Here is a 25883-nt window from a genome sequence, read left to right on the forward strand (position 1 = left end):
GGTCAGATCAGATTAGCTGGGTCTGGGTCCACTCGGTGCTCTGGAAGAGTTGAAATCTATTACAATAACATCTGGGGAACAGTCTGTGATGATGATTGGGACTCAGATGATGCTAAGGTGGTGTGTAGAGAGTTGGGCTGTAATACGGCACTGAGTGCCCCTCCTTCATCAGCCGACTTTGGTGAAGGAACCGGACAAATTTGGCTTGATGATGTGGCCTGTACAGGAAATGAGAGGTCTCTAACTCAGTGTAAGCACAGAGGATTTGGGACACACAACTGTGGACATGGAGAGGATGCAGGTGTTGTCTGTTCAGGTGAGAAAGATTTTTGATAAAATGTTTTGAATAAATGTATCCTTTTCTATAGTCAGCTCTGTCACTCAGATGCAGCAATGGAAAAGAGCTGGTAACCACAGCATACTTTTAGAATTAGAAAGCAGAGCAAGTATGAAATGTTGCTACCACCCCAGAAACTGTTACTTAAACTGTAATGGAAGTGAAGCAGTGTATCAAGTGCTTGATCAATATTATACTCACAGTCTTGTAAGGAATGTAATGCATGTAAATTTGTCATAACTTTTGACAAATGTGTTTAACAAAGATGGTTTCTGTCATGACTAAATGAAGACCACCACCCCCCAGCAATGGTTTGTCTTCTGTGTTCTCTGCCTAGGTCTCAGATTGGCTGGGTCTACTCTGTGCTCTGGAAGAGTTGAAATAAACAACATCTGGGGAAAAGTCTGTGATTGGGCCATGGCCAACGTAAATGGTAGGGCCATATTTAATGTTATTAATTACACCTACTTGCCCTTCAATGAAAATGTCAAAATTCTTGCTGTGAGATAAGGGCCTATTGCCATCCATAGAGCAATGCTGTGGATAAAAAATACATCACAAACAAAAGTGAAAACAGAAACATTAGGAGAAAATCCTGTTGTAAATTATTTTCATTTTGAAACATTTTATGTACATCATACAAGTACTTTGCCATTTGAGGTCCCACTCTTGATTTAAATGGGAAATAAATGCACACCATATGCAGGGAGACAAGCATATAATCAGGTTGTATTGAGAGTGTTTGGCTTGTGTTGCACCCTTTCACATGAGACTGCTTTCACAGCTTAAACTCTGGTAGTAAGCTGTGAAAGCTGGTAGTAATACACACTCTGGTAATAATGCACACAATGATTTTTCATATATTGTTCTAGTATTGTTCTGTATAATAAATGGAATGAATGAAGTATTTTTCAAGCAATCAAAAATAAAACTGTAAACACCATGAAGGCTTTTACATCTGTACTATTTATTGGATGTTCCATCAGTCAGAGTTCCCATTATACCTCCTCATTATATTGTTGTTATGTTTCAGCACTCCTCCCTAAGCCCAGCATCTCCATGAATCCTGCTGCTAAGGTTACCTGGGGCCAGAACGTCGACATCACTTGTTCTGTCTCAACTCAAACTCAACAGATTTTAAGTCCAAAATTTTTTTTGAAAAAGGCTTCAAGTTCAGTTGGAGAGACCCAAACGTTAAGTACCAACTCTGCTACCTTCAACATACCTGAAGTCAACTTTGACAACGAAGGATCATACCAGTGTCAGTATAAGATAACAGTTTCAGATCAAGTCTTCACCTCCTCAAGTGACTCTGTCAGCCTCTCTGGTAAGGAAATCAGTCAGTTCCCCGAAAATAGATGTTTAAACATTTTGTTTGTTAAGTTATTGGCTTTCTTGTTGAGAATTATAGGAGAAGACACCTGTGAATGGTATCAATTTTCTTATCTAACTTCTGCAAGAAACAAAAAAATATATTAATTAAGCAATTCAGCCAACTTATAAAACAAGGGAATTTCCCCAGTGTGGGATTAATAAAGTCTATCACATCTTAAGACTGAAAAATATATCTCAGCTCAAGTTAATACATTTTTCACTCTAACATTTTATTTTTTTCAGTGAGCCTCCCAAAACCTCGCATATCCATGAATCCTGTTGGTGAGGTTACCTGGGGTCAAGACGTTGGCATCACTTGTTTGATCTCAACTCAGGTTTTAGGAGGGACATTCATCCTGCAGCACTCCTCAGGCTCATCCAGAAAGACCGAAACGCGTACCAACTCTGCTACCTTCAACATTGTCCAAGTGGACTTTCACAATGAAGGATCATACCAGTGTCAGTATAAGATAACAGTTGCAGGTCAACACTTCACCTCCTCAAGTGACTCGGTCAGCCTCTCTGGTAAGGAAATCAGTCAGTTCCCCGAAAATTGATATTTAAACATTTTGTTTGTTAAGTTATTGGCTTTCTTGTTGAGAATTATAGGAGGAGACACCTGTGAATGGTATCAATTTTCTTATCCAACTTCTGCAAGAAACAAAAAAATATATTAATTAAGCAATTCAGCCAACTTATAAAACAAGGGAATTTCCCCAGTGTGGGATTAATAAAGTCTATCACATCTTAAAACTGAAAAATATATCTCAGCTAAAGTTAATACATTTTTCACTCTAACATTTTATTTTTTTCAGTGAGCCTCCCAAAACCTCGCATATCCATGAATCCTGTTGGTGAGGTTACCTGGGGTCAAGACGTTGGCATCACTTGTTTGATCTCAACTCAGGTTTTAGGAGGGACATTCATCCTGCAGCACTCCTCAGGCTCATCCAGAAAGACAGTAACACGTACCAACTCTGCTACCTTCAACATTGTCCAAGTGGACTTTCACAATGAAGGATCGTACCAGTGTCAGTATCAGACAAGGAGTCCAAGTCAAGACTTCATCTCACCCCAAAGTAACGTTGTCAGACTCTCTGTTTCTGGTAAGATTAATAGATAAATAATCTAATAACACAACAAGTAAAACAGAATAGCATTACCAAGAATAACTGAACATAAAGAAACAATACAGGAATATAGCAAGGAGTTTGTTAATGTACAGTGCCTTAGGAAAAGGCAATGATATATATATACTAAATGTAAATGGACTGTTCTTATATAGCGCTTTTCTAGTCTCAACGACTACTCAGAGTGCTTTAACATTGTACAGGAACCATTCACACACATTCATACACTGTGGCCGAGGCTGTACAAGGTGCCACCTGCTCATCAGATACTCATTCACACACATTTACACTCCGATGCACAGCATTGGGGGCAACTCAGGGTTCAGTGTCTTGCCCAAGGACACTTTGACATGGGACTGCAGGGCCAAGGATCGAACCACCAACATTCCGATTGGCAGGCAACCGCTCTACCACTGAGCCACAGCTGCCCCATACCTGTCAAAGGTTTTAGAACACCCCAATTTTTTTTGTTTTTTATTGAAATTTTAGCAGTTCAAGTCCAATGAATAGCTTGAAATGGTACAAAGGTAAGTGGTGAACTGCCTGAGGTTAAAAAAAAAAAAAAAAAGTAAGGTTACCCAAAACTGAAACAATAATGTACATTTCAGTATTTTACAAAATGGCCTTTTTTAGGGAACAAGAAATGGGTTAACAACATAAAGCTGTTCTGCAGCAAAGGAGGTTGATCAAGATTTGAAAGTTGGTGCTACCAATTCCCACAGGTGTTGCAACTTGTCTGGATTACTTACAACCCCCTCTGTTTGTATAATAGTATTGTTGGAACACACTGTGGTACCATACCCATGTGAGCATTATTTGAACAGTATTGTACTGCAGAAAGTAGTGTGTTGCTATAATAATGGCGGGAAAAAGGAAATTAACAATGGAAGAGAGACAAACCATCATAATATTTAAGAATGTTGGTCTTTCCTACAGAGAAATTGCAAAGAAAGTCAAGGTGTCAGTGAGTACAGTATTCTTTACCATCAAAAGGCACTTAGAAACTGGGGAAACTCTGACAGGAAGAGGTCTGGCAGACCCAAAGCCACAACAGAATCAGAAGACAAGTTTCTGAGAGTCAGCAGCTTGTGTGATAGGCGGCTCACAGGACAACAGCTTCAAGCACAGCTTAGTAGTGGTCGTAATAATTAAGTCTCAGTTTCAACTGTAAAGAGAAGACTTCGAACTGCAGGTTTGATAGGTCGAGTTGCAGCAAGAAAGCCATTGCTAAGACGTCAGAATAAGAAAAAGAGGCTTAAAACCTTCGGTTCCTCACGCAGGAGTTTTGTACGCTGTCGAGTAGGCGAAAGGATGGTTCCTCAGTGTGTGACATCAACTGTCAAACATGGAGGAGGAAGCATGATGGTCTGGGGCTGTTTGGCTGGATCCAGGGTCGGTGATTTGTACAGAGTGAAAGGCACCCTGAACCAAAACGGCTACCACAGCATTTTGTAGCGCCATGCATGCTTTCTGGTATGCGCCTAGTTGGTCAGGGGTTCATCCTACAGCAAGATAATGACCCAAAACATAAGTCCAAGCTATGCCAGAACTACCTTAGCAAACAAGAACAAGATGGTAAGCTTAAAAACATGGAGTGGCCAGCACAGTCACCAGACTTAAACCCCATTGAGCTGGTTTCGGATGAACTGGACAGAAAAGTGAAAGCAACGCAACCTACAGGTGCCACACAGTTATTGGAACTTCTGCAACAGAGTTGGGAAGAACTTTCTGAAGAATATTTGATTTCCATTGTAGAAATAATGCCACGAGTGTGTTCAGCTGTTATATCTACCAAAGGGGGCTACTTTGATGAGTCAAAAATGTATAATACATTTTGGTTTAAAAATTGATTCCATAATTTATTTTTTAACTTAATTGTTCATTTGTTCTATTCTTTCATTTCAGAGTACAATAAGACATTGAACTGCATGAATTTCAATAAAAACCTGGAAAAATTGGAGTGTTCTTTATATATATTATGCTATGCATAATATGTATATCATATCCCCTAACCCTATGGTAATCCTTAATAAACGATAAACAATAAACTGTCCACACATTCACATGACTATTGGCTATGGAGCCAATTGGTCACGCCTGAGCCCAAGCCAAATTTCAATATTTCAATAGTCTTCCAACACATTCTTATGAACAGGTTTGTATGATATTGTACGAAAATGTATGAATACCAATTCATATGATACCTATGAAATTAGGCGACCGCGGGCCGATGCTCTGTGAGCTGTTGCTGGTTTCAGCTGCAGTTGGTAGTTAAGTTTATCCAACAATAGGTTACTGGTAGCCAGCTACAGAGCTCCCTGAGCTGTCGGTCTTATGAGCGGACATTACCTTTAAGTTTAGTCAACCATAAGGGGGCCTATAGATAGCCTACTATACTACTCCTTTTCAGCGTCATAGTTGTACTCTTGGGGTCTACTAGTCTACTAGAATAGGTTTACATGCTTTGATGTTAAAAAATCATATTATGTTTCTCATACTGCCAATTTCTGCAGCACCTTTGCCTGAAACAAGCTCTGTCTGAGATCAGTCTGACCAAATTCAAACAAATCACTGGGCGGGTGTCACACCACCACCTCATGCAAAGGCTGATGAAACGATGTTTTGAGGAAGCTGGACAGAAAACTTGATAAGTGTAAAACCGTGGTGATTATGAACAAAACAACAAAAACATGCTCAAACAAATGGCACAAACTGAACCCCGAGAAATACACACAAAAAACAATTACACCGAGGCAAAAAACAAACAAAAGCGCAACCTCTCAGCATGCTGCACAAAAATTCCCTCTCCCTTTCACACAACCTGGATATGTATCCGTCCGTTTATGTGTAATAAAGGGTTGACATGCCAAACCTTTGCCCACCTTTTCCATCTTGATCTATGTTAATTCATTAATTTGATATTCTCCTACTTTAACCAAATTCAAACAAGTCACTGGACAGGTGTCACACCACCACCTCATGCAATGGCCGCTGAAACGATGTTTTGAGGAAGCTGGACAGAAAAAAAAAAAAAAAGTGCAAACTTGCCGATATATATATATATATATATATATATATATATATATATATATATATATGTAACCCCAACCCAGTGTAACCCCAGCCATTAACAGTGTGCAGGGTGTGGAGACCATTCTCATGAAAAAACATTTTTGTGTAATAAAGGGTGAACATGTCAAAACTTTTGCCCACCTTTTCCATCTTGATCTATGTTGATTCATTAATGTGATATTCTCCTAATACTCTTGTCCCTTTTGTACTTTTCCTCTTACTTTAGTGCCGCTGCAGCAGCCCAGCATCTCCCTAACATCTCCTAACAGAGGGCTGGTCTGGGGCCCTGAAGGTGCACAGATCACCAGGGGTTTCAGCTTTGTCTTCACCTGCTCCACTTCCTCCCATTATCCTGGAGGTGTTTTCCATCTCATCTTCTCTGGTTCAAACCTCATCAACACAGAGCCAGCAGTCAAACAGTCAGCCTCCTTTTCCTTCCCCGTGGCTGAGTATGAACAACAGGGAAACTACAGCTGTGTGTATGAAGTCACGCTGTCCTCGCGAACATTCACTTCTACACAGACAGCACCGATTAGTGTCGTCATTAAAAGTAAGTTGAATGAACAAAAAAGAATTGAATTAAATTTTGCAGTGTTTTATCAACAATATTTGAAAGATACATAGACTACTTCCTGTATATGGGGGGAGATCATCGGTTCAATCCCCAGACCGACAGGATAAAATCTGGTTGGGGAAAGTGAAAGAGCAGCGCTTGTCCCTCCGTCATTACCACCACTGAGGTGCCCTTGAGCAAGGCCTTTAACCCCAACCGCTCCAGTGGAGCTGCTCAGTGGCCAGCAGATCAGGCTGTGGTTGTACTGGGCAGCTTCCAGGTCGTATATATATATATATATATATATTATGCTATGCATAATATGTATATCATATCACATCACATATATTGGCATGTACACTACCGTTCAAAAGTTTGGGGTCACATTGAAATGTCCTTATTTTTAAAGGAAAAGCACTGTACTTTTCAATGAAGATAACTTTAAACTAGTCTTAACTTTAAAGAAATACACTCTATACATTGCTAATGTGGTAAATGACTATTCTAGCTGCAAATGTCTGGTTTTTGGTGCAATATCTACATAGGTGTATAGAGGCCCATTTCCAGCAACTATCACTCCAGTGTTTTTTCAATTGAAGATTTCCTACAACGGTGTGTACTACTCCCTTCAGAGGACAGCACAAACAGGCTCTAACCAGAGTAGAAAAAGAAGTGGGAGGCCGCGTTGCACAACTGAGCAAGAAGATAAGTACATTAGAGTCTCTAGTTTGAGAAACAGACGCCTCACAGGTCCCCAACTGGCATCTTCATTAAATAGTACCTGCAAAACACCAGTGTCAACATCTACAGTGAAGAGGCTGCTGCGGGATTCTGGGCTTCAGGGCAGAGTGGCAAAGAAAAAGCCATATCTGAGACTGGCCAATAAAAGAAAAAGATTAAGATGGGCAAAAGAACACAGACATTGGACAGAGGAAGACTGGAAAAAAGTGTTGTGGACGGATGAATCCAAGTTTGAGGTGTTTGGATCACAAAGAAGAACGTTTGTGAGACGCAGAACAAATGAAAAGATGCTGGAAGAATGCCTGACGCCATCTGTTAAGCATGGTGGAGGTAATGTGATGGTCTGGGGTTGCTTTGGTGCTGGTAAGGTGGGAGATTTGTACAGGGTAAAAGGGATTCTGAATAAGGAAGGCTATCACTCCATTTTGCAACGCCATGCCATACCCAGTGGACAGCGCTTGATTGGAGCCAATTTCATCCTACAACAGGACAATGACCCTAAACACACCTCCAAATTGTGCAAGAACTATTTAGAGCAGAAGCAGGCAGCTGGTATTCTATCGGTAATGGAGTGGCCAGCGCAGTCACCAGATCTGAACCCCATTGAGCTGTTGTGGGAGCAGCTTGACCGTATGGTACGCAAGAAGTGCCCATCCAACCAATCCAACTTGTGGGAGCTGCTTCTGGAAGCGTGGGGTGCAATTTCTCCAGATTACCTCAACAAATTAACAGCTAGAATGCCAAAGGTCTGCAATGCTGTAATTGCTGCAAATGGAGGATTCTTTGACGAAAGCAAAGTTTGATGTAAAAAAATCTTATTTCAAATACAAATCATTATTTCTAACCTTGTCAATGTCTTGACTCTATTTTCTATTCATTTCACAACGTATGGTGGTGAATAAGTGTGACTTTTCATGGAAAACACAAAATTGTTTGGGTGACCCCAAACTTTTGAACGGTAGTGTAGATATCCTCAGGTCTAAACTCTTACCAAGCATGAGCAATTTCAGGCAGAATGGACAATGTATATTTGAGTTGCAACAACTTCTTGTTATAGCAAAACAAAACATAAACAAAACAGTTGCCATGCTACGTCACGCTGAAACCCAAGTTCAAACTTTTAATAACTTTCCATCATTAAGGTCTTTTAAAGTTGATCTGGTCAAATATGTAGGAGGATTTCTTTAAAGCTATAGTGCATAGTTTCTGTCGCCCCCATGAGGAATTCTAAGTAATGATAAAAATACTGCCAACAATAGGTTAGGTAGCCGGCTACAGAGCTCCATGAGCTGTCGGTCATATGTGTTGAACCCCAGGAAGAATAGTCTTCACTACTGTGATGACTAATGGTAATCCTTAATAAACGATAAACAATAAACTGTCCACACATTTACACGACTATTGGCTATGGAGCCAATTGGTCACGCCTGAGCCCAAGCCAAATTTGAATATTTCAGTAGTTTCCCAACACATTCTTATGAACAGGTTTGTATGATATTGTACAAAAATACCAATTCATATGATATCCTATGAAATTAGGTGGCCGCGGGCTGTCGCTTGATGTGGCTACAGAGCTCTGTGAGCTGCTGCTGGTATCAGCTGCAGTTGGTAGTTAAGTTTAATCCGACAATAGGTTACTGGTAGCCAGCTACAGAGCCCCATGAGCTGTTTGTCTATGAGCGGATATTACATTTAAGTTTATCCAACCATAAGGGGGCATAATGATAGCCTACTATACTACTCCTTCTCAGTGTCATAGTTGTACTCTTGGGGTCTACTAGAATAGGTTTACGTGCTTTGATGTTAAAAAAAACATATTATGTTTCTCAAACTGCCCATTTCTGCAGCGCCTTTGCCTGAAACAAGCTCTGTCTGAGATCAGTCTGACCAAATTCAAACAAATCACTGGGCGGGTGTCACACCACCACCTCATGCAAAGGCTGATGAAGCAATGTTTTGAGGAAGCTGGACAGAAAACTTGATTAGTGCAAAACCGTGGTGATTATTAACAAAACAAAAACATACACAAACAAATGGCACAAACTGAACCCCGAGAAATACACACAAAAACAATTACACCGAGGCAAAAAACATTAAACAAACAAAAGGGCAACCTCTCAGCATGCTGCAAAAAACATTCCCTTTCCCTTTCACACAACCTGGATATATATAACCCCAGCCAATAACAGCGTTGAGCTATGTTGATTCATTAATTTGATATTCTCCTAATACTGTTGTCCCTTTTGTACTTTTCCTCTTACTTTAGTGCCGCTGCAGCAGCCCAGCATCTCCCTAACATCTCCTAACAGAGGGCTGGTCTGGGGCCCTGAAGGTGCACAGATCACCAGGGGTTTCAGCTTTGTCTTCACCTGCTCCACTTCCTCCCATTATCCTGTAGGTGTTTTCCATCTCATCTTCTCTGGTTCAAACCTCACCAACACAGAGCCAGCAGTCAACCAGTCAGCCTCCTTTTCCTTCCCGGTGGCTGAGTATGAACAACAGGGCAACTACAGCTGTGTGTATGAAGTCACACTGTCCTCGCGAACATTCACTTCTACACAGACAGCACCTATTAGTGTCGTCATTAAAAGTAAGTTGAATGAACACAAAATAATTGAACTAAATTTTGCAATATTTTTTCAACAATATTTGAAAGATACATAGACTACTTCCTGTTTATGGGGGGGAGATCATCGGTTCAATCCCCAGGCCGACAGGATAAAATCTGGTTGGGGAAAGTGAGAGAGCAGTGCTTGTCCCTCCCTCATTACCACCACTGAGGTGCCCTTGAGCAAGGCCTTTAACCCCAACCGCTCTAGTGGAGCTGCTCAGTGGCCAGCAGATCAGACTGTGGTTGTACTGGGCAGCTTCCAGGTATACAGTACAGGCCAACAGTTTGGACACACTTTCTCATTCAATGTGTTTCCTTTATTTTCATGACTATTTACATTGTAGATTCTCACTGCAGGCATCAAAAAAAAGTGTGTAATAACTGAAAACATGTCTTATATTTTAGATTCTTCTAAGTAACCACCCTTTGCTTTTTTTTTATTAATAAGGGAAAAACTTACACTAATTAACCCTGACAAAGCACACCTGTGAAGTGAAAACCATTTCAGGTGACTACCTCATGAAGCTCATTGAGAGAACACCAAGGGTTTGCAGAGTTATCAAAAAAAGCAAAGGGTGGCTACTTTGAGGAATCTAAAATATAAGACATGTTTTCAGTTATTTCACACTTGTTTGTTAAGTACATAATTCCATATGTGTTTATTCATTGTTTTGATGCCTTCAGTGAGAATCTACAATGTAAATAGTCATGAAAATAAAGAAACACATTGAATGAGAAGGTGTGTCCAAACTTTTGGCCTGTACTGTATATGAATGTGTAATTGTGTGAATGTGACAGGTCGTCGTTGCAAATAAGAATTTGTTCTCAATCGACTTACCTGGATAAATAAAGGTTAGAAAAGAAATAAATATATATGGCTTATTTCTAGTAAAGCCAGAGCGGATAGAGAAATAATGAGCTGCATGACTGTACATGTACCAGCCATATTACTGTTATAGTAGTCTGGATCAAGGGAAGTACATTTCCAGGATAACTGCATGACATTGCAACAGATGTCTCTCGCTTTCCACTCTTTGTGTCTTGCCATTCTCAAACTCCCTTCGCTCCGGGAAACAACAAATTCGAAACAACAAAAAATCGAGTTAGCAAACTACATGCTGAAAATGGCATGTTTTGAAGAAGTTTCGTTAATCTTTTTCTTCTAGACCAGAATGTATGTGTGGTGTAGCCAGACCTTACTCCACAGCGCTGTGGGGATAAGCCTGGCAATGCAAAACCAGGCCAATGCCTAGACTAATTTATTTCTACCCTCAAATACGACCCACAAGAGCATTTTCCATCCTCATATCTAAAACAGAGAACGTAATGGTCACGGTTTTAAGGATGGTCACAGTTTGGTTTAGCCTGACAAGCCAGACTCACATCAAGATGTTGGGTCTGGGAACTCACCAATGGCATGGGTCAATCCGAGGGGCGGGATAAACGGTTGTCTCTCAAATTCCCACTGCACGCAATAGGATAGCGTTACAACCAAGCAGAGCAACAAAGAAGGTAGCGGAGCTAGTTGATAGAACACATCTTCCTTTTTTTTAAGAATGACTTCAGTGCCGTTCTTTGTTCTTTTCTCAAAGAAAAGCTTAACTCCAAGTCTTCCCGAGTCGCGACCAAAGCCGATTCGAAAGACCGCTGTTTGCCAGCAGCAGCAGCCATAAGCCCGCCCACCCACTCTATACACGATGTGATTGGCCCGGCTAGAGTTTGGTTTTTCCAGCTCGCAAGCCAGCGGAGAGTTGCTAGACCCCCTGGCTGCAAACTACATTTGCTACCGCTAGGGTGCGTCTAGATTTTTAGGCTTTTTTTAAGTTTGGATATGTTTAGCACCAAAACTAATTAGATAGGTTTAGGAACAACATTGTGGTTTGGGTGGTATGCTGAACATGTCGTAGCTCAGTTTGTTCTGTAAAGTAAAAAAAAAAAAGAAAATTAACAATTTACTTTTATTTTCAAATGGGACTTGAACCGCGTCTCCTGTTTTAAAGTCCTTTGTTTTAAAAGTAATGTCTACCATACACTAGAAGACTTTGAACAGATTTTGAAAAGTCTAAAAGTCTGACACCATCTCACATCTAAAGACAATCATCTCACATTGAATGTTAAAGATCTTGCAGGGTCACAAATTATAAGACTACACGACTACCGAGAGGTCCGCCTTTATCCGCCGTTAAAACTCCCGTTTGATGACTCGCTTCAGAAAGTTTAAATAATGTACCTCTTTAGGGTTAAGCTTAGCGCCATAGCAACCATAAACATCACTGGCTCTAGCTGTTTGCTGCTTCCTGTTATGTGCTGGAGGGAGCGCACAGTGCTCAACCATTGGTTGTTGACTATGTTCATGTAATTTAACTTCACTACCAAGACTTAAAACTTTTGTGAGAATGTCAAGACGGGAAAAATAGTGACTCTGACTGAGTTTTTTGATCTCCTTACACCAAATGAATGAGACAACGGGAGCGCCCCAACTCTAGCAAGACTCTCAGGATTTTATTCCGATATCGGAACTTAGTCTCAACGGTGAAAACGCTTGAAAAGTCATTTGGTGTAGGGTCAGCATAACACAAACAGAAAGAAAAAAGGGTCTTCTCTGACAAGCTAGCAGTTAGTGTGTAGATATATCACATTGTTAATCCAAATGTAAAAAAATTGACAAAATATAGGATTAACTGTTGAATGTTTGTCTCTCCTAGTGCATTTGTTGCCGCTGGTCTCTTCAGTAGCTGCTGGGGGTCTGCTGCTGCTCCTGCTAGTCTTGGTGGTGGTCTGTCTGGTCTGCAAGAGGAGACGACGAGCCAAGCACACTGGAGCCCTCGTCCAAACTCAATGTCGGTGCTCACACAGTACACATTCATCCAATGAGTTCAAATGCTTGTAAATAATTTCTTCTGATGTTCATGATGCTTGTGTTTCAGTGGCTGTCAGAGTCAGGAATGATTCTGTAGATAAGGAGTATGACGACGAGTCTGACTATGAAAATGTTGAGCCAATGGACACCAAGAAGAATCTTAAAGAGGAAGCAGGGAAAGGGGAGGAAGAGGAGACCAATGATTATGTGGAGCCAGTGAGCGATGAAGATCATGATTATGAGGAAGCGGACCCAAGGGCAAGTATTATAAAGACCAACAAGGTCTATTTCAGCGTAGAGGAAAACAGAGAAGAAGAAGAAGATGATGAAGATGACTATGAAAATGTTGATCCAATGGACACCACGAAGAATCTTAAAGAGGAAGCAGGGAAAGGGGAGGAAGAGGAGACCAATGATTATGTGGAGCCAGTGAGCGATGAAGATCATGATTATGAGGAAGCAGGCCCAAGTGCAAGTATTATGAAGACCGATGTCTATTTCAGCGTAGAGGAAAACATAGAAGAAGAAGAAGAAGAAGATGACTATGAGAATGACTATGAAAATTAATTATTATAATTATTTACTTCTGTAGTTTGGCTAATTTGGTCAAGACCAAGGGCAAAAAATTATACATTGTAGCATTTTTCAGCTGTTTCAGTTCCTTTTCACACCACACAGTTTGCTCTGGTCTGAATCAGCTGATGATTTGGTGAAATGAAGCAAAAATGCAGCAACACAAGTCACAGCCATTTTGGGCCGAAAAAATCTGAAAAAAAGGCCAAGAAATCCTGGAGGGACTGACATTTCCTAAACTGCTCTTTGATTGGTCAGAATTAACATGCAGGAAAATTCAAACAGAACTCCCAGTTGTAAACACAGAGAGGAGGAAAAGCCAGCAGACTACATGTGTTTTTGCCTTATACGTTCTATGGAGAGACAACTGCAAGGGTTGATTGTAGCCCTGGTCATCATAGCACAGCACAGCACAGCTGACTACGGCAACTGGTTTAGTCCAAACATGCACAGTTCTTCCAGTAGTTGGTTCTGTTCCAGAGGCCCGTTCTAGAAAGCAGATTTTGTGAAAACTCTTGTTAACCCTGAGATGAGGGAAACTCTGGGTCTTCCGTTTCAGAAAGAGAATGAACTTCACCTCAGAGTCAGTTACTATGGTAACTGAGCCTGTGAACCTAACCTGGTCGGGAGCAGGTTTTCTTCAAGAAACCTTGAGTTTCTCCCTCTGAGAGGGAGGAGACTGAGAGAAACGGGGACAAAAACTTGAGTTTCTCTCATTCAGAAACTCATTCCCTCATTCATTCATTCAGTCTGTATCAGGTGCATTTTAATGATAGTTTGTAATCTGCATGAATAAAAAACGTATTGGTTTATGTTAGGCAGATTATAAAACGTTTTTTTTCTCAAACATGTCATGTCCTTTGGTCGACGATCCCGTTGATGAAAAAGCTATATTAATTCACAGAGAGTTTACGTCGGTATTGAGTCCCGACTATAGATGTATTTTCATTTCCACATAACCGATTTGAGAGGTATTTTTTTTATCACAGTCCATTAGATATGTAGATACCTTATCCATCATCATATCACTAACATCAACCATCGTTAACCAAGCCATTTGGTGAAGAAACTTTGGACATGTATGGAGAACAGGATATTTATCAAAACTTTTAAGGTGTCCAATGGTCAACAATGTCACAGTGGTTACCGTGGATGAAGCACTTTTTCTTGACCCACTGCTAAGAATTTAAATTTTAGGGTGCTTTCACTTCATTTGGTCAAGACCAAGGGCAAAAAAATATACATTGTAGTATGTTTCAGCTGTTTGAGTTCCTTTTCACACCACACAGTTTGCTCTGGTCCGAATCAGCTAATGAGTTGGTGAAATGAAGCAAAAATGCAGCAACACAAGTAATGTGACAACATTCACATCATTGGCCAGATGTGTCCTTGATCACATTTCCTAAACTGCTCTTTGTTTGTTCAGAATTAACATGCAGGAAAATTTCAATGGAACTCCAGGTCATAAACAAAGAGAGGAGGAAAAGCCAGCAGACTACATGTGTTTTTGCCTTCTGAGTTCTATGGAGAGTCAACTGCAAGAGTTGATTGTAGCCCTGGTCATCATAGCACAGCACAGCACAGCTGACTACGGTAGCTGGTTTAGTCCAAACATGCACAGTACTTCCAGTAGTTGGGTCTGTTCCAGGTCGGATCACGTTCTCACCACAAACAAATTCAAAGATTCAACCTAACTAAATAAGGCAGGTGTGAAAGTCCCCTTAAAGGGACTGTTCAAATAGATGGAGTAGATACATGTTAAAATGATGCTGAAGAAACTGCAACATGGGAATCGGCTAGTCATTCAATTTATTATTTTGAATTGCATATGCCTAGATAAATTACCAAAACTCTTGAGTGCACTGTTGTAAATCTAGGTTTTAATATTTTACAAACCAGCAAAGCCAGAAAAAAAAAACTATTTGGTTTTTGATATGTCCAACTGTATTCCTATAGTTCCAAATTCTTCAAGGATGGCCTATTTACATATTTGAATATTGTAATTTATACCGATGAATCAATATTATTATATTATTATAATTAATATATTAATAATTATGACCTAGTTTTGTGGCTCTGTATCATAATTTATATTTTTCAGGTGACTTGGAGGAGAGGAGGAGGAGAACTGAGAAAGGAGAACTGGTTGGTCTCTGGACATACAGTATATGAATATTTTAATTATATGTGGTCAATAGGTTCAAACAGCAAATTATAGTCCTATGGACAGTAGCCCATGATAATTGTACTGCTGCTCCTTTGCACATATTTGCAAATTATCATGATTAGGTCATGAATTGTTAATGTTTGTAGAATTCTATAATCTGGTGTTTTGTATTTCATTGGATTATATAAATTATTTATTGTTCTATCTACCAGTAACCATGGGTGGGAAATAGCAATTGTGCTAAAACCTGATACAGTGTATCTCTCCTTGTTTTTATTAGAAGGTTAATGTTTAATTGTGCATTGTCCCTGTCTGAATAAAATGACATTACATGGCCCCCTAGAAGGTTATTAAAGCTATATGTACAGAGTATCTAAAATAATAATTGTTTTATCCTGCATATGATACATGAATTTGTTAAATATTCAAATATGTAATTTTGATATTTATGCTACCTTTATTAATCGTTTTTCTTGAACCATTCAAGTCCAGCATGGGTCTTAATACCCATTTCAGTAAATTTCAATGAAGACCTCTTTATTTCCACCTATTTTAACCGTCTTGTATTATTGTAAATAAACTTTTCACTTTCTTGCTGAGAGTTGAAAATTGAAACCACTCAGTGTCTACAACAACTGGGGAAAAAAATCACAGCAATTGCAATAACAGAGACTTGGCTCACCGTAGAACATCATGATTTGGTTGAGATTGAGGGATACAAACTGTTTTTTAACAACAGGAAACAATCAACGATTGGGGGAGTTGCATTATATATTTACAAAAGATATTATGGTAAAATAGTAAATAAAATGTCTTTTGTTCTAGATACAATCATGGAATCATCACATCACAGTACAAATTGAAAGGGAAAAATCTAAAAACATTCTCATTAGTTGCATTTATAAGAAACCAGGATCAAAACTTAAATATATATGTTTAAGGAAAAAATATCAGAAATGTTCAGTAACAGCAATAACAAAAAAATATTTTTTTTCTGAGTTGATTTCAATATTGAGTTGCTCAACCCACAACAACACAACAAAACTACAGAGTTCATTAATTTCATGTACATTACCGGTTTATATCCCTCAATCACTCGACCAACCAGAATTACAACCAATAGTGCAACACTAATTGATAATATATTTACCAACGTCATTGATTATAAAGTATAAAGTGGACTAATCATAATTGACATCAGTGATCATCTGCCAGTTTTTGCAAACATACATAGCTACTCTCAGACCAGGAAAAAAAACAGAATATACACAGTGACCAGACACAGAACCCAAGAAAACATCAATACATTCAAAGAGGACTGGAGCAATGTGTACAAAGAAAATGTCAATGAAGCCTATGATTCATTTTTCACTGTTGTAACATCACTTTATGAAAAAAAAAAAGTTCTCTGGTAAAGAAAGAAGTAAAACAGAAATCTGATGAAAAAACGTATATAAAATGCATTTAAAGATACATTGTGTAGTGTTTTAAGTATTTTATTAGCTAAAATCAATGTCTTCATTCATAAATATGTCCTCATTGGTGTACAATGACCTCTGCCAATGATCTGACTTATCCTCGTAAGCGAAGATTTTGTTATCTGTATTTACATAGGACGGGTAAGTCAAAGGAGGTTTCCATGTCGTTCCGCCATCTTGAGAAACTACAATAGCTGAGGAGGGACATACAGTAGTGTTGACGAACTGACTAAAGAGCCGGTTAATTAACCCGACTCGTGTCACTGAGCCGGGAGAATTGAGTGCCATACGTCAATGAACCGACTCACTCCTGTTTTTTTCTTTTACTTCATTCGTGCCGTTGGCATTACATATATGTCAATGGTTGGCCGTTGTGTAGCTGGTATTCTTCTGCTACTGTGTGTGTTGTAATCTAGCTCATTAGCGCATCCGTTGGACTGGAGTGGTGGTGGTAGAATCAATCAGGAAATGAGCTACTAATGCCTAGACCCTATGCTGAACAAGACCGAATGTAACCGTGCAACCGGCCGGTCCGCTCGACTCTAATGTAACCGTGCAACCTGCCGGCTCGCTCGACTCTAATGTAACCGTGCAACCTGCCGGCTCGCTCGACTCTAATGTAACCGTGCAACCGGCCGGCCGCTCGACTCTAATGTAACCGTGCTGTGGTTGATTTATAAATAAATAAAAAATCGTTAACGTGTAAATAGTATAATTTATATTTGAAAAATGAATAAATACATTAATAAAACAAACTGATTATTTTTAGGCTAAAAAACACAGGTGATTATATTCGGCCAAAGGGTGCAGCACACATTGAACTTTTGACCATACTTCCACAGTAACGTATTCACAAAGAAGAAGAAGAGCTCAATATTTGGAGCCGTTAGGATTAGAGAAGTGAGTCTAATGCTAGCAATGGATAGTTTTTTTACTCCCTTAACATCAAGGTGTCGAGACTTTATCACAACCTGTAAATGAGACTGAGAGATATGGTGACCTGACCACGGCCGTGCTGCGGAGGATGCTTAACGTCACCCTGCTGTAAATAACATTAGACCAGGACCAGGGGACCGCACAGCCAGACCTGAGTGGGTGAGTCAGCTGATAAGGATCCATGCAAGAACTTTACTCTTAACTTTATCTCGTAGAAGAGCATTACATACATGTATTTTACAGAAATGTCAATAAATGGATCACCGAATCTAAAGTTATACAGCGCACTGGACATCGGTTTACTTTTAGCCCAGAAAATGTCTTTGCCCTCAGTGGCTTATTTAGATATATTAAGTCACTACAGATATGACTACAGTATTTTGACCATACGTGCAAGTGTGAGAACTTTGTGAGGATACATGCGCGTGTGTTTTTATGTGTGTGCTTGACTATGGGTGGTGTATTTGGCCTGCTGCATTTATCTTCTGAGCCACTGTATGAGAGCTGCAGTAATGATTGTTTGAACCCAGCTTGTTGGCTGGTATTTGAAATATGTTTGGTGGGCTAATCAGAGTTCTATGGTGCTGTTGTATCGGCAGCTTTAAATCAATCTCTCTCGTTCGCTCGCTTCGTAAACTGCGTCGGAGGTGGGTGGGCATCTGCGCAAGTGTGTGTAACGTTAGCCTATTTGTGTTAAGGGAAACTCAAAATGTCAGAGCACCCTCACTGAAACGTCCAGCAACCCCAAAGCACCAGCAAAAGAACATCCGCCACTGTTCACTGTATAAGCCACAAGTAAGGAACTTGTGGTTCATAATTCTCTGAAACAAATTATATCATAGGACACTCTGCTCAAAGTGCTCACCACTGTCTCTACACTCCCAGTGTCAACAGCCGGGTGTGAAAGCACCATGAACCATATACTCACGGACAGAAAACAGAATGAACGTCTCCACGCTGAACAGGCTACTGTTCATTCCAGTAAATAGACCAGGGGCTGCCTAATTCTCTGCCTGGAAATTTGCATAGAGCCCGTTTAATGTCAGTTTTCTTAGTATGATGCATAGGCGACTAGTAGACCTATTGAAGTCATTTCAGTATAGGAATTGTGGCCTAACACTGATAACACATGCACAATCAACATTGTCTTTCAGGAAGTTCCCCAGGGTAAATACATATTAAATGGCAACTTTTCAATCAACACTTCTTTTATTCTAGTGTGTCTAGAATGAGATAATCTGCCGTTAGCTTGATTTAATACAAACATTATTTAGCATAAAAACAAATACTGTGAACATCAAACCATGAAACACATCACATTATGAAGGACAAGGTCACATAAAGCATCAAGGCAGTCTTATGTCTGTAGATATAGTTTATGAGTATAAGCCTCTTGGTTTGCTGAATTTAAGAAAATAAATGATTATACTTTGATGAAAGCACTTTGCTTGGATGTGGTTGTACTTCCCATGTGTCATATCTTGTTTGTCTTCCTGCCTTGTGTGTTATTCCACATTTGTGATTGTCTGCCCAGCCCAGATGTGTTTTACCGTTTTTTTTTTTTTTTTTTGCCCTCATGTCACCCGTCTCTCGTTACAACCACTGCTGCTACGTGTATTTAGTCTGTGTTATGCCTTTGTCCGGTCTCATTTCTTTGTCATACTTTGTCGTACTCTTGCACTAGATTCCATACCAACTTTCATCAAACTGTGACACTGGGAGCCAAGAGCTTGCAGATGGAAGGAGGGAAAGAGGAGGAACCAGGAGCTACAGCAGGTAGCTGAGAGGTCAGGCTGAGATGTGGAAGTCAATAAAGAAAAAGGAGTGATTAGAGAGCCATCTTCATGACATTGAAGACTCTGGCTTAAGGCACAACATACCTCGCTAACCCACTAATCTCACTTTGTGGTACACACCTCTATTGAACATTCTTTGATCAACAACAATTTTAAGAATTATCAATTGATGAGTTACTTTGGTGCTGCAGCTTTTGTACTTTGCACTCTATGGTTCAGAACTACAGAGGTTCCGTAATCTGTAGTTTTGGCTGAAAAAAAATGCAAGAAGGAAGAAGTGTTCCAAGAAGAACTAGCAGTGTGAAGTCTTCTTTGCACCGCAGTATTAAGTTCAGTTTTCTGTCAGTCATAAATGAGACAGAGCAGCCTTAGTGTCAGCCATGGGGAGCAAACAGAGAAACATTTGCCATTTGGCCATGGGTAAGACCAATATTACATAATTGCATTTGGAAAGCAGATTTAGTTTAGCAGCTGTATTGTATGGTATAGACATGAAGTCTCTTGAAACTGTAACTAACATTCAGAACATTAATATAGTAGTAAATGGTTATTTGATATGTGAAGATATGAAGGTGTCCTGAGCAGACTTTAAGCGGAATGTAAACACAACTCCGGTCCGTGTATTTTTGGATATTTTATTTATTGGATTAAGTCCCAGTAACCCGACCTTCTGCGAACTTTATTTATGTCTTAAAGCTTGTTGAATTTATGAGCCTTACCATTTTTTTGTCTTTCTCTTTACAGTCTTTTTTCTATTGACTTCAACTTCACCTACTGCAGGTCAGTCATGTCTGTGGAGTAATGCATACAATCCTTTTAGTTTTCAGTTTACATTCTTTGCAAAATACTTAAATATTGTATGTTATTTCTTATCTTGTGTCAGATCACATTAACTGGCTCTGGGTCTATGTGCTCTGGGCGAGTTGAAATAAATTACAACAGGGGTCACCAACCTTTTTGAAACTGAGAGCTACTTCATGGGTATTGAGTCATACGAAGGGCTACCAGTTTGATACGCTCTTCTGAATTAACAAATTTGCTGAGTTTGCCTTTAGTTATACATTGTTAATGATTAATGATACTCGTCTATGTGAATACACTGATTCATGATTTCTCACAATAATTAAACAATGACAGTAAGGTGGGAAACACATCAATATTCAGCACTTTAATCTCAGTAATTGTTAAATTTTCAGATGATCACTTACATCACTATATTTCATAGGAAAAATGTCCCATTTTCACTAGCCACTGACAGACCCTTTTAACAAATCATTAACTATGTTCCACTGTTTCAAAAAGTTATCAATTATGTAATGTTAGAAAAATCAGCTTACATATTTTTAAATAAATCTTGTCACATTTTGAACTAATGACCAAATCTGCGGCATTTTTAACAAAATTATAACTGTTACATGTCATGAACAAACTTTTAAATTGAACACAATTCTTCAATATTTTAATTCAACTTCGTCATGGCACTGTCATGTTGCCACTGACAACATCTGGTATCTGTTTCTTTGTTAGTGGGAAGACTGGCATTGCATGCTGTTCACCGGTGTATTGTAATCTGGTGTGTAACTTGACACTGCAACTGTGAGTGAGTCTTTCAGATGTGCATCAGTGAGGCGTGTTCTGTGTTTGTTCTTGATGAAGTTCATGTCAGAAAACGCTGATTCACAGAGGTTGAACCAAACAGGCTAGCAACCTTCATAGCTGCTGTGCATACTCCACTGTACTTCTGTGTCAACAAGGCACCAAAAGTTTGGTGCAGCCTGGTAGGTTTTGAGGTGGAGGTCATTTTGCAGTGTTATTATTTCAATCTCCACGTGTCCAGCATACAAGTTGAACATTGCACTTAGTTGCTCAGCAAAGCATGTTGTGTTCACATTCATGAAAGGATTGGAAATGAATGACAAACATGGCTCAAGCTGATGAAGGTCACAAAACCTATTCTCAAACTCTTGCCCAAGTCTGTTTATGACTTCACAGTACTTTTCTGCAACTTTGTCAAATGTCTCAGATGCAGAAGCATTGTCTTTCAGCACCGACTGCACAGAGAAAATGTTCAGCTTGGCTTTAAATGCATTTAAAGCACTTATCATATCAACAACAGTCTTACCTTTGCCTTGCAGCTTGCAGTTCAAGTCGTTTAGTTTCCCAGTAATGTCCGTCAAAAATGCAAGGTCAAGTGTCCTCTAGCAGTGAGACATCTTCGCCTTTGGACTGCTTGAACTCTTTGATTTCACCCAAAAGTGACAAAAAACGAAGTAAAACTCTTCCTCTGCTGAGCCATCTGATTTGTGTGTGTAGCAGCAGGTCACCATATTCAGCTGACATCTCCTCCAATAGCACCTTGAAAATCCTGTGCTGTTTTGCTTTGGAGCGGATGTTGTTTATCATTTTTACAACGGGAGTCATCACGTGCCCAAAGCCGATCACTTTTGCACATAACGCCTGCTGGTGAATGATGCAGTGGTAATGCAGAAATTTTGGGAAGTCTGGTTCACTTTTACAGTGAGCGATGAAACCTGTATGTCGGCCGATCATAGCAGGAGCCCCGTCTGTAGTCACTGCTACCAGCTTTTCCAATGGTACCTTTTTCTGCACGAAAAACTCCTTCACCGTGTTATAAATGTCAACTCCCCTCGTAGTTGTCTTTAAGGGCAGTACTGTCAGGAGTTCTTCTCTTGTGGAGAAATCTTCAAACACCATCCGGATAAAAACTAACAGCTGCGCTGTACTGCTGCTGTCCACGGACTCGTCGCACTGGATGCTAAACCAGCGGCACTTCGCCAGATCCCGGTCCAGCTGATCGGCCAAGTTACCAGACATAGCTGACACTCGTCCAGCTATCGTAGATGCACCCAGTTGGACGCGGAGAGAGTGGAGATTAGATCGGTTCCATTTTTCTCGTCTTTAAGCACAGTGTTAGCAATTATCATCATTGCTATTTGACAACTTCTCCGTCTGAAAATGCCTTCTTCTTCTTGATTAGAAAATGTGTACCTCTCAACGAGGCTTTGGTTACTTTTTGTGACTTTTTCGCCAACTTCGTGAAAAAAGACTGTTGCTTACGCAAAGCTGCCTTTACCTCACAGGCTTTTTCTGCCCTTTGTGCACTTCCCGGTGGGTAGTTAGCATGGTAGCTTTTGTGACACGTAGTGTCACAAAAGTGTCTCTCCACATTGTGCCGCTTTGCCGTCACCACAGTCGCCCCACAAATGAGACAGACGTTGTGAAAGTGATACGTTTTCTTCCTTTTTTCTGCCATATCATAGAAACTGAATTCCGCTACCATCTTTGCTGCGCCCACTAGCTAGCGAGCACTGGTTTTGTCATGCGCACAATACTGACCTTTGAACTAGAGTAGGTCAGAGTTCACCTAAACTTATCTAAACTCATGTATAATGAACATATTTTGAAGATATTGTCATTTATAAATATATATAAATGCAAGTGTAATTAAAAAAGAATAGCAAGAGAATACATTTAAATTTCAGACGCAGCTCACTAGTGAGTTGTGCTATTTTTAGAACAGGCATGCAGGCGACTCATCTGGTCCTTGGGGGCGACCTGGTGCCCGCAGGCACCGTGTTGGTGACCCCTGTATTACAACAACATCTGGGGAACAGTCTGTGATGATGCTTGGGACTTAAACGATGCTAAGGTGGTTAGCAGAGAGTTGGGCTGTGGTACGGCACTGAGTGCCCCTCAATCAGCCCGCTTTGGTGAAGGAACCGGAGAAATCTGGCTTGATCAAGTGGCCTGTTCAGGAAGTGATAGGTCTCTAACTCTGTGTCAACACAGTCGATTTGGGACACACAACTGTGGACATAGAAAGGATGCAGGTGTGGTCTGTTCAGATGAGAAAGTTATATTTAGTATGTCCCTGCCATTCCAGTGAGTAGGGCCTGCTGCATGCTAGCTCATTAGATCTTAAAAACAAGCATGTGAACCTGAAAATGTTGTGCAATTTGGGAAAAGCCCATAGAACATAAACACTGCCTCTTTACAGTAATTTAGCTTAACTGGTACAAACATGGTTACTCAAAAAAAACAAAAGACCAATAAATTCTCAAATCTTTAAACTTTTTATTAAACACCACGAAGGCTTTTAAATGTGTACTATTTACTACTATTTTGTAGGTCAAGACTTCACCTCCTCCTCTTTCAGCCCTTCTGTTACAGGTAAGGAAATCAATCAATTCCCCGAAAATTGATGTTTAAACATTTGTTTGCAAAGATATTAGTATTCTTGTTGAGAGTTATAAGGAGAGACCTGTGAGTGGTATCAATTTTCTCATCTAACTTCTGCCACCGAACATGATGAAACAGTACAGGAATATAGCAAGGAGTTAATGTTAATGTACAGTGCCTTAGGAAAAGGCAATGATATACATAGCATGCTATGACTATGAGTCATAGCATGTGTAGATAGTCTCAGGTCTGGATTCTTATCAAGCATGAGTAATTTCAGGCAGAATGGACAATGTACATTTGAGTTGCAACAACTTCTTGTTTTATAGCAAAACATGCAAAATGGTTGCCATGCCACGTCACGCTGTTGGACGAAAATTCAAGCTTATTGAAACTTTCCATCATTAAGGTCTTTGGATTGTACAGAATTTTTTTGAAGTTGATCTGGTCAAATCTGTAGGAGGATTTCTTTACAGCTATAGTGCATAGTTTATGTCGCCCCCATGAGGAATTCTAAGTAATGATAAAAATACTGTCAACAATAGGTTAGGTAGCCGGCTATAAACAACAATAAACTGTCCGCACATCCACACAACTAATTGCTATGAAGCCAATTGGTCACACCTGAGCCCAAGCCAAATTTCAATATATCAATAGTGTCCCAACAAATTCTTATGAACAGGTTTGTATGATCGTACGAAAATGTATGAATACCAATTCATATGATATCCTACAAAATTAGGCGACTGCTGGCCGTCGCTTATGAGAGGCTGTATAGGAAGTAATTCATACTGTCTTACACACACTATCATAATCTTGCATATACACCACTATACTCATACACACACTATTATAATCCTTTTACATGTATGTATGAGAGGGTACAGTCGTGTATATGAGAGAGTATGGTAGTGTGTGTGTGAGAGCATAGTAGTGTATGTGAGAGAGTATAGTAGTGTATGTGAGAGAGTATAGTAGTGTACTGTATGTGAGAGAGTATAGTAGTGTACTGTATGTGAGAGAGTATAGTAGTGTATGTGAGAGTATAGTAGTGAGAGAGAGAGTATAGCAGTATATGTGAAAGAGTATAGTAGTGTGTGAGTGATTGTATAGTTGTGTGTGAGAGAGTATACTGTAGTTGAAAAGGAAGTTGGTTTGATCAATCAGGAAGACAGTTTAAATTCTCACTTCCTCATTGGCTAAAGGGGCCATTTTAAATTAATATCCGGTGGGTTTGCTGCTTTGAAAGTACAGCTAGCACCACCTCAGAGGAACAAGGAACATTTAAATCAAACAGCAGAAACTTTAAGGACAAAAACAACCTTGTTGGACGAAAACTTATTTAGTTTCTTTTTCAAGGTCGTTTTTTGTTTGTGGAAGTAAATGGTAATGAGAGAACATCTTCTTCACTGATACTGTGTGTTCAGAGAATTGTGAGGAAAACTGACAATTTGGGACATGAGAGTGTCATTTTGGAAAGATTAATTTGTGAGCTCAATATATACTCTCTCACGTACATTACTATACTCTCTCACACACACTGCTATACACTAGTATAGTGGTGTATATGCAAGATTATGATAGTGTGTGTAATATGTATATTAGGGCTGGGCAACAATTACAATTTTTAATCACGATTAATCGAATGATTTCCCTGATTAATCGCGATTAATCGCATTGTTATGCGTAAAATCCAATAATGAATTCAAAAGTAGTGTATAACACAATTTTATTTTAAATGCCATATGAACGAACGTGCCATAACATTTGTTCTGCAAACACTTAACATCAGCATTTTGTCTATACAGTAGCAGATAAATAAAATATTTAGTGTAAATCTCAACTTAAACAATGTAATCAAAGCAAATACAGAATTAAAGGTTATTGCCACTGCCAGGGCATTAATGGTATCCTGTTTGTTATATATAAAATAAAACTGCCCACAAAATCCTGAGCCACAATCATAACATTAAAACAGGCAATTTCTGAGATAACAGCAGAAAACTTTTTTTTCCTTTTTCTTTTATCAGGGAGTAGCATAACCAGTCTATGTTC

At 39.6% G+C, this 25883-nt stretch overlaps 1 protein-coding gene across 1 annotated transcript; it reads left to right on the top strand.

The window, feature by feature from the left end:
- Positions 1-286: 286 nt before the first annotated feature.
- On the top strand, positions 287-13245 carry LOC114570209 (uncharacterized). The gene is made up of 7 exons (XM_028600464.1): positions 287-316; positions 2047-2236; positions 2527-2817; positions 6140-6463; positions 9474-9797; positions 12524-12658; positions 12746-13245. Exons 1-7 carry the CDS (start codon positions 287-289, stop codon positions 13243-13245), a joined length of 1794 nt encoding a protein of 597 aa, XP_028456265.1.
- Positions 13246-25883: the final 12638 nt, after the last annotated feature.

Source organism: Perca flavescens, chromosome 15 (assembly GCF_004354835.1).
Source record: "Perca flavescens isolate YP-PL-M2 chromosome 15, PFLA_1.0, whole genome shotgun sequence".
NCBI classification, from domain to species: domain Eukaryota; kingdom Metazoa; phylum Chordata; class Actinopteri; order Perciformes; family Percidae; genus Perca; species Perca flavescens.